General features: G+C 37.7%; 1 protein-coding gene across 4 annotated transcripts in view; it reads right to left on the reverse strand.

Annotated features, from left to right (window-relative positions):
- Window positions 1-10,228, reverse strand: part of LOC107737583 (ubiquitin-like modifier-activating enzyme 1) — a 33,133-nt gene that overhangs the window by 3,630 nt on the left and 19,275 nt on the right. For all 4 annotated transcript variants that reach the window (XM_016549131.1, XM_016549130.1, XM_016549129.1 and 1 more), the window contains exons 9-24: window positions 8,186-8,283; window positions 7,943-8,089; window positions 7,577-7,753; window positions 7,347-7,454; window positions 7,137-7,217; window positions 6,454-6,606; window positions 6,200-6,365; window positions 5,893-6,089; window positions 5,730-5,794; window positions 5,444-5,639; window positions 2,236-2,310; window positions 1,961-2,150; window positions 1,740-1,828; window positions 1,562-1,654; window positions 1,280-1,471; window positions 1,090-1,191 (exon numbers count right to left, since the gene is read on the reverse strand). In XM_016549131.1, the coding sequence (XP_016404617.1) occupies window positions 1,090-1,191; window positions 1,280-1,471; window positions 1,562-1,654; window positions 1,740-1,828; window positions 1,961-2,150; window positions 2,236-2,310; window positions 5,444-5,639; window positions 5,730-5,794; window positions 5,893-6,089; window positions 6,200-6,365; window positions 6,454-6,606; window positions 7,137-7,217; window positions 7,347-7,454; window positions 7,577-7,753; window positions 7,943-8,089; window positions 8,186-8,283 (2,129 nt within the window). The remainder of the gene's footprint in view (window positions 1-1,089; window positions 1,192-1,279; window positions 1,472-1,561; window positions 1,655-1,739; window positions 1,829-1,960; window positions 2,151-2,235; window positions 2,311-5,443; window positions 5,640-5,729; window positions 5,795-5,892; window positions 6,090-6,199; window positions 6,366-6,453; window positions 6,607-7,136; window positions 7,218-7,346; window positions 7,455-7,576; window positions 7,754-7,942; window positions 8,090-8,185; window positions 8,284-10,228) is intronic.

The raw sequence follows: 10,228 nt of genomic DNA on the forward strand, positions 1-10,228 counted from the left end.
AAACCAAACAATTATTTTGATTAATTTGTTGTGAAGAGCTTTGAGTGCCGTAAATAAAGAAAATTACTCGGTACGATGTTGATCAATCTTTTCCAATAAATGTCATTTCATCACCCAGCTGTAGGCAGGAGTTTTCTAAAGTAACATGGATTATTTTAGACAATTACATGACTTCAAGGAATAGCTCACCCAAAAATGAACATTCTGTCATAAATTGCTTACCCTCATGTAGTTCCAAACTCGTAAGACTTACTTTCATCTTCGGAACACAAATTAAGATATTTTTGTTTTCTTTGCACACAAAAAGTATTCTCGTAGCTTCATAAAATTAAAACCTTGATGTCACATGATCTATTTTAACAAGGTCCTTAGGAGATCTTGGTAGTTACATTGCTGTCTATGTAGGGCCAGAAAGCTCTCTGATTTCATCAAAAATATCTTTGTGTTCTGAAGATGAACGAAGGTCTTATGGGTTTGGAACGACATGAGGGTGAGTAATTAATGACAGAATTTTCATTTTTGGGTGAACTATCCCTTTAACCTTTGTCAACTACAAACATTTTACAATTCTGATAATAGGTTATCAGAACCTATTAACAACCATATGAAAATAAACAAAAAAAGCCTCTTTTTCTTCATTTCTTAATTTAAATTTCTTAAAGCTGCAGTCCGTAAGTTTTGCCTCTTTGTTGCCATCTCTGTTTGAAAACCTGGAATTGCAGCAGTGTGCAGAATTATCTAGCTTGCGTGGGTTGTGAGTCGGCACAGCTCCAGCGCGGATGAATCTAATGTTCTGAAATAGCCTAGTAGCCGGGACAACTTCTTTACAGACGTGACGTAATGATGCAGCAGCATGCTCGAATTTCCCGCGAAAACCTACCCGTACCACTCAAATTAGAAAACATGATTATAAGCTAACCGTTGTGAATCGGGCTAAAGTAAGGCGATAGTTTTGAACACTGGCTGGTTATGTACTTGCTCAAATATTGATTTCGGATCATTATGAACCAAAAAAAGTTACGGGCTGCAGCTTTAAAACTTAAACCAAACCAATTAGAATGTTACTAAATGTTTAGCATCAAGTATTACCTTGAAATAGTCCAAGAACTGTCGGAGTGTCATTTCTTCACCATTGGACTGAATGCCCTTCACCTCAAAGCGGTCCCAAAGCGTCCAATCAATCTCATAGTACTGCGAAAGAAAGCAAGTGTCAAAAGAGCTCATTCATATTCAAAAGGACACCAGCTCTGCTGCTGTAATGGACAATGCTGTTGGTTACCTTGTGCTTGGGAGCAGCTATGGGCTCAGAGAAGGCGAAGAAAGGCAGAGCAAGGTTCATGAAGCCGTTCTTGTAGGACTCAAGCTTCGTGTGCCCCTGAATGATCTTCAGCAGCTCCAGACACACCAGACCCACCACGGCAGCTGTTGTTGTGGCGATTGCTGGAATGATTTTTCCAGCAATGAGTTTGCTCTGAAAGAAGAAAAAGAAAGGTGAGGACCTGCGATGGTGGGATTTGACTCCCAAGAGAGTTAAGAAACCATTTCATTGGCCTTCTCTCACCTTGTGTCTATCTGCAGGAGGAATGTCGTAGTTCTCTGCTCTTAGATTAGAAGCTGCTACAATGAAGTCCATATGAAAGTTTGTGTCATCGTCCTAAGGAAGAGAATTTAATTAGCATTTTAACTGAAGTTCAAAAGTTCTAAAGGTCAGGAAACTGGGGTCGAGTTATAAGCGTTACCTTTTCAAAGTCAATGGAACAGAGCTTGAATTGAGAAGCTGCTTCTGTAGAAGGCAACTGTGCCTTCAGTTCTTCAAGCCTAGAGTCATCTGAAAACAGACCAATAGTAAAATGAGCAATGATAGGACAGTGAAAACTAGCATTTGCTTTAGCATCCAGTTTCCTTTGTTCTGGATTCACTGGAACAAAAAGGATGAGCTCAGCAACTGTTCTCCTCTTACCGATTGATGCATTGGCACTCTGCAGCTCCTGATCAGACACGTGGATCTTGACTCCTGATTTGGGTATGAACTCAGGCACTTTAATATCCTGCAGCAGCTTAGTCAGAGCAGAACGTTCAGTGGAGCCCGGCAGGCCATATGACTGGGCAAGCAAGTTAGCCGCTGCCATAATGTAGTCCATGTGAAGATCCTACCAATCATAATATCAGGATCAATCATTTTTTTATGACTTGAAATTTCAAACCAAGACTTGTCTTTTCACAGTGAATACTCACATTGTTAGTGCTGAATTCTAATGGATGGGGACATCTTTTTGGACCTGACCAGAATGGCGCCCCAGAACTTGTAAGCTAGACAGAAAGAGCAGGAAGACATTAAACTAAATGTTCATTACAGTTGGTATTAAATGGAAATTCACACTATTTTCTAAATGCATTTTATTGCTTTTTATCCAGGTGTGTCTTTTTTTTACCTTATTTTTTTAACCAATTTCATAACTCAATATTCCAGTGAAGATTCAATATTCCAGTCTCGGCTTAAATCCCACCCTGTTCTTATAAAGTGACTGCAAGTTTGCATTCAGATCTGCCTCCATTCAATCAAAGTCCACACCCAACATTTTTCCTTTTTCAAAATCCATTTCACTCAGATGTAAGGCACAATAGTTGATGATGAAGGTTCTGATATAACTTTTAAACTAGGAAATAAAAGATTTTGCCAACAAGCTTAAGATTAAGCATTCAGTTTAATAAACCATTTTCCTTCATTATGATCTCAAGCCAGTTGTATAACCTTGACAAATTTTGACTTTATGCCTCAAAACTGAATTCAAAAATGTAAAAAAAAAAAAAAACCCACGCTCCTAATACATTGACGTCATTGTATTTATAAACAGCAATTTTAATGTATTTGAATAAATTAAGCCTCTCGTGCTCCTCGCATGGCAGTCAAAAATAACCACTCTGTTTTTTATTTCAATTGTGAATGTTGAATGAAACAACAAAATAGAAGCCATAAATCTAAGTTGTGTTCCAAATTTGAGGTTGATATTTCAAAAAAGATTTTGTTCGGGTGCCAACTGTTTCCATTAGATGAAATTAATTTCCCATTAGTTTTCAAAGCAGTCATTTTTGACAGTGAGGAATATAAGTGTATAAACAGGGTTTCTGCAGACTTGAACAAGTTAAATTTAAGACTTTTTAAGACCTTCTTATATGAAATTTAAGACCTAAACCTGTAATGGAAATACACATTTTATTACATACATATATGTAATATTTAATGTGTATAAATTAAAAAGAAAACAAAATATCAATGCTGTAATAAATGGTATTTATTACTATGATATACGGTGAACTTTTCATGTCAGCAGACAATATTCCATACAAAATATCCCCACAAAATAACTGCATCACTGAGATTTTTGGTGGAGTAAACAATTTATTCTGAAGCAATATTTTCATCAGTGTTCTATCAGCTTTTACATACTTAAATCTGCATATTTACCTTTACAAAGGCCTATTTTTAACCTTTTTAGATGTATGCATCATCTTACACATCAAATTATTACAATTTATCAATAAATTAAATATACACTATAGGGCTGCTACCAGTCAGATTAAATAATTTACACTGCAAATAACAATAATTACAACTGCAATAAATAATGTTATGAGATTAATGTTTTAAATGCATTTATGAATATACAAATAAGAAATGTTGAGGGGAAAAATGCATACTTTTCAACAAACTTCTCAACTGAACGACCAGTAAGTGACGGTAAGTCACTGAATGAGTGAGTATTGAGTCATTCATTCAACTGATTGAGTGTGTTATCATGCTGCTATCTTAAGGACATTCGTGGACAGCTGACTCCTAAAGTTTTTGATATTCTTCATATTCTGTGTGGTGGTCAGATAAGTTTAAATAGATTTTTACCTTTTATGGGCATTTTACCTTAATAAAGCCATTTTTCTATAAGTGTGCATTATCTTTTGAGTCAAATTCTTACATTTAATCAGTGAATAAGAATAAGACATTTGGGCTGTTACCAAGCAAATGAAATCAGTATCAACAAAATTCATCTTTGCAATCCAGACATAAGCTGCACCTGAAGTGGCATTTAGATGTGTTTACACACTGTTTAATGCAGAACATGAAGTCAGATTAAATCATTTACACTGCAAATAACAATAATTACAACTGCAATAAATAATGTTATGAGATTAATGTTTTAAATGCATTTATGAGTATACAAATAAGAAATGTTGAGGGGAAAAATGCATACTTTTCAACATACTTCTCAACTGAACTACCAGTAAGTGACGGTAAGTCACTTAATGAGTGAGTATTGAGTCATTCATTCAACTGATTGTGTGTGTTATCATGCTGGTATCTTAAGGACTTTCGTGGACAGCTGACTCCTAAAGTTTTTCATATTCTGTGTGGTGGTCAGATAGAAATTAATCTTTTCCAATAAGTTTAAATAGATTTTTACCTGTTATGGGCATTTTTCCCTTTATAGAGCCATTTTTCTAAGTGTGCATTATCTTTCAAGTCAAATTCTTATATTTAATCAGTGGATTAGAATAATAAGACATTTGGGCTGTTACCAAGCAAATGAAATCAGTATCAACAAAATTCATCTTTGCAATCCAGACATAAGCTGCATCTGAAGTGGCATTTAGATGTATTTACACACTGTTTAATGCAGAACATGAATGCATTTAACCTGCAGTTACAAATGCATAAATAATGTTTTGATATATTAAAAATAAAACATAAAAATGTAATACTGATATTTGAAATAATTAAAAAAATGAAAAGATACTGTAAATGTGAAATTAAAACCGCCAGTAGGTGGCAGTAAGTCACTGTTAAGTGAGTCATTGCGACTGAACCGAATCATTTAAACGGTTGATTCATTCGGGAACGAAACACCGTCATGTTGCTCAGAGACGCAAAACAGCCATGATGCTTTGTTTGGAATTATTTTTGTTGGCGAAATGGTGTCTAAAACGTAAGTCTCTTAATAAAACTTCCAGTTTATTGAACTGTTGTAAAAAATCAATATCACATTTGTATATAGTAATTTTTGGAGAAAAAAAAGGCACTCTTCCGTGTGAACTAGAGTATAAATATACACATTTTCTGCCCCCATGTCTTGAATTTGTGATCATTCTGAATGTATTTTAATAGACTGAATCATGCAGTGAAAGAGCGCACTAGACTTCACGTTATTTAAGACATTTTAAGGACCCGCGGACACCCTGATAAAGCAAGTTTTGTATGATTCCGATAAAGTAAAAACTTTTAAAAACACCAAAATGTAAAATTGTCAGTTTAAAAACGACTGAATAGCACCAGTGGGTTACTATTTCCTGTTAGATATGAAAAAGGTGTCATGTCATTGACCCTTTAAGGTTCAGATTATGAAAACACCATCCAATGATAGCTGATCAAATGAGAACAGACAGGCCTCACCTGGTCTGGAGGGAAATTGTGCAGTAGCTGACGGATGTTGTTGTTATATTGACACTGCCAGTGGTTGCGGGCCCAGGCTACACAGTCCTCCCAGCTGTGTGGGTAATCTGTCACCAGGCTCTTGTATACTGCCTCCACCACCTCCAACGGCTGAGCTCCAGGGAGCTTCAGTGTGCGCTCCATAAACTTTGGGTCTCTGGGGAAGAATGAAAACATTACATTTTAAAACAGCTGACAGCACCATGCGTGGCAAATTTACGGGTTGTTTAGGGTGACAGGAACTTACGTCAGATACTGCAAGGCGTTTTCAACAGGCTGTTTGAAAAGTCCCTCAAACTCATCACGAGCCCACTAAGAAAGCAGGTGGGTAAATGGTCAGTTTAGGTCAATCAAGGTAGCTAAGGCTTAAGACACCAGAAGTTCATCACAAAGAAAGTTTGAAAAGTTACCTGAAGGGTGTGTTCGATTGCATTAGGGAAGTTTTTGAGCGTGCAGATAGGAATGGACTTCTCTGGAGGGTCCTGGCTGGAGCTGTATGACTCTGTGAGGAAGGGAATGACCACCTGCACGTTCCCTTTGGTGCCGAGAGTACCAGACTCCAGCAGTGGCTTACGATAGTACACACACCTCCGGTCCATATACATACCTGGAAAAGCAAAGCATGCTGAGTTGATTTTTCACAAACAGCTTTTTGAACATTACATTTTGAAGTGGCCTATATGACCAGCCACTTTACTTTCTAAAACTCTTACTTACGGGCATCTACATTGTCAAGAGCATTTGCCACTCCATCAAGGCTTTCAAAGAATTCATCATCATAGACCTTCTCAGTGTCAGACCCTACACGGTTCTGATGACCCGTGATGCGGACTGATGGGTTCATCAGCTTCACAGCTGCAGCGGCCGTCTCGCTCTTCATCTTCTGCTCAGAGGAGGAACAAAATCATCAGCAACCATTCAAGAAAGACATAAAATCCCTTCCTTCTTCAGTCTGTGTCAGTCAATCTCACCGTAACGTCCCAAGGCCTAAAGAGGAACTGTCGATTGAGATTGGATTTCTCTATGGTGTCCATGTCAGTAACTATGACCTCTCCTTCACCGCTAGCCAAGCCCATCATAGCAAAGTTTTTCAGCAGCTCACAGCCAATAGCTCCAGCACCAACCTGAACACAGTAAACAAGTCACTAAAATTAACACGTAAGACTAAATCAGTGTTACTTCAGTACAATTTATAAACGATTATAGTTTTTAGAATTTTGAATTAGCTTTGTTTTAGTTTAATTTTAGTAAATTTGATACATTTGTCATTATTAGTTTATAAATATATTTATTTTTAATTCTTTTAAATTCAATTAGTAATTTTAGTACTTCAACTTACACTAATTACAGTTAGTTGGGAAGGCAACATCTCATTTTCATTAACATTTTTCATCTAATATTAATATTTTACTTCAACTAAAAAGGTATTCAATAGCTTTATTTTACAATAACTCTGGACTAAAGGCAAAACAATCTTGGTTGGAACAGTTAATACTTGCAGCATAAACATGCCTTTTGATAAATATGATTCAAAGAAGCTTTGTTTGATTGGCTCACTATAATTTCAAGGGAAAAAGCAAGCATTGTGCAACTGCATAATTGGCATGGCGTAATCATCTCCCATTTTGATAAATGGCCAGTTCCAGCTCCTCACCAGAAAATATCGCTGTTTGGCTAACAGCTCCTGTAGCTTGGACCCAAAAACAGCAATCTGGCCATCATAGCGGCAGTTCCTCTACAGAAAACAGATGAATAAATTATTTTTTGCAATCAACCAACTCTTTTGGGTGAGATGCATGTAGCTCCACTAGCATCAAACAAATACTGTAACATATAAATAGACAATGGTGCAAGAAGCACTCACAGGTGCACACTCTTCCTCTGTCAGAACGGCATCCTCAGCCTCAGGTAAGCACTCCACAGCATCAAAATACAGCCACTGCATGATGGGCATAAACTTCCCTGTGCAAGCCTGAAAAAAAAAAAAAAAAAAAGCAATATATAAAAGACCATGACAGAGGAGTCTAACGCAACACGTTCCTCATACATTTCATTGATTTCAAACTCAAAGGAAATGATGGGAGACCATATTACCTTCAAAACCTCCTGGGCAGCAAGCCCACCAATAAAGGCATTGATGGGTGCCAGGTCTCCAGCAGCCATGCAGGACAGTTTTTTGATGATTGCCTGGTCCAGCTGCTCTTGCTTGGCAGATCCGGTCTGCGCAGCATTCGCCTCTTCAGCCAGAGCCACAAGCTCATCCGCATCGGACTATAGCAGTACGAAGAAAGAGAAAGAGATCGCTGCTGAATCACTGAGACTGATGTCCACAGCTCAGCATTCATATGCAATTAAACAGAACACTGTGTAATGGTTGAGGCATTACATTTCTTGGCCAGAATAAGTTTGGAAGTGGACTGGACCTCATGCATAAATCTAACAACTAGCAAAAGTGTTCACCTGACTCCAGGGCTTCGGTAGACGACTGTGCTTTTTCTCAAATGCATGCAGCGCCTGAAAGCCCATGTGCAGTTGGCCTGGACGATCAAATTTGGCAAAATCAGTCAGCAGGAACTCTGGTTCGGCCATGGAAGAGGACAGGGATTTCTGATCGAAGACAGAAGTGTGCATATGTAATCCACTTTATCACTTTACATTCTATAATGTTCTATAATGTTAGCCTCAGCATGGGCGTCAACTTACAAAGGCAACTTTCTTGGGCATCTTCACTTGTGTGACAATACCACCTCTCACATAGTCCGAGAATGAGCTGGTGTCACAGATGCTGAAGGTGTAAGGACCTGATGGTAGAGGTCATCAGAGTCACAAAACAGCCTACAGACTGACCTTCAAACGGTGTACAGTTATCAGTACCTCTTTAAACAGTAACACAAGTTCAGTGCATTGGCCTCTGAGACCAGGAACTTATTTCAGGGTTCCTACACATATTCCATTTCAAAATGTCATACTTTTCCAGACTCAAATTTCCAAACTTTTCAGTAGATTTTCAGACCATATTTAACAAATGGTTCATAGAGCATTATTTTCAGTTTTATATTTGGTATATAGTAGTCATCTGTAAATATTTTTATTTTCTCATGATATTTTTTCCATATACTCGAGTACTTTGTACTCGAGAAACTATTCACATGCATATGGGAATTTTTTGCATGCTTACACATTACAATTTCTAGTTTTATATAACCTACTTCCTTTGTGCTTCACCATTTTATTTTGCACACACTATTTTGCCATCTTACTATGAATAAAACAAGAGCATGGATGCACATGAATTAATATATCTATTTGCTAAAAATTTGGCTTTTCTTATGGTAGTACCTGTAATATCAAGGCCTAATGTCCAATTTAACACATCCTCTGTGGAGGCACTCAAATCATGACATGAAATGGGCTGATGGCATAAAATTAGCCAAGTTCAAGGGTTTAAAAAAAGACTGGTTTAAAATTTGGCTTTTGTTATGGCAGTATGCCATATTTCAAGGCCTTAGGTCTCTTTAATGCATACTTTGTGGAGGCCAAGAAACCACACCACGAAATGGGCTGATGGCACAATAGGTGGCTCAGTGTGCATTGTCCTTTATGCCAAGTTTCTCGTGCACACATAAAAGTCTGTATATTTTCTTTTTATTTTTTTGCAAAGGTCCTTAAGGCAATGTAATACGGTGTTAAGAATACTGTGAGAAGAAACCCAAAATGCTTATAACCTGCAATTTTGCAGTTTGCATAAGGGTGCATAATTGCACCTTGAATTTATTCAGTCGTATTTTGACTTTGACTTCTTGTACAATAAATTTATTTTCAATAAATTCTTCATTTTCTATTATAAAAACTAGGGATGCACCGATACCGATACTGGTATCGGGCCCGATACTGGTCTCCTGTACTCGTTAAAATGCCCCGATACCAAACGCCGATACCACACAGCATGTGATAAGCGCCATATTCAAACAAAGAAACACTGACAACAGAACAACAGACAGCAGAATGAAGTTAAGGATGTCTACTACTAAGTATATGTATGCAATGAATATAACGTTAAACATTCAGTGTTAACGCCTGTATAGCTGATGTGCGCGAGCTGATAAACAAAGCACGCTGAGTGGATTGAGCGCGCGGCGGCGCAGATGCGCGAGCTTGTTGAGTGAATAGATCTTTCTCACAGGAAAGCTTGTAGTTCGGTCGGATATGTCAAAAACAAGTAAAACAATGCACAAGTTACTTAACGGTAGTGAGTGAGAGAGAGCGAGCGAGAAAGAGCGAGAGCCCAATTCTGTTGTGTGATCTTTGATGTTCACTCACTTAGCACACGCATCATTTGGATTAAAACTAAATCGTAAAAATAAGACCATTTATAGGGGCATTCACTATAAACAATTTATTTTCAACCTTAGGCATACACGACTTTCTGGTGAAAGTGAAACTAACAGCCTGTGTGAAATGCGCTATGCTGTACTGTACTTGTCCCTCTCATTCTGCATCAGTACAAATACGTACACGCGTTGCGCATTTTGCTTGCTTGAGTGTTTCTGCATTATATGAGCGGCTTTGGAATATAAAACGCAGCAACGTTTCAGATGAAAAAACGCGACTTCTATTTCTGAAAATATCACAGTTAGGAGATTTATAACGAGTGGTTCCCTGCATTATTACAGCAAAGCGCGTGATTACAGTACTAAGCCGCTGCAATGGAGCAGCTCTAACGCTATTAAATTAAAGATGATGTAC

Source organism: Sinocyclocheilus rhinocerous, unplaced genomic scaffold (assembly GCF_001515625.1).
Source record: "Sinocyclocheilus rhinocerous isolate Xijiao unplaced genomic scaffold, SAMN03320098_v1.1 scaffold72, whole genome shotgun sequence".
NCBI classification, from domain to species: Eukaryota; Metazoa; Chordata; class Actinopteri; order Cypriniformes; family Cyprinidae; genus Sinocyclocheilus; species Sinocyclocheilus rhinocerous.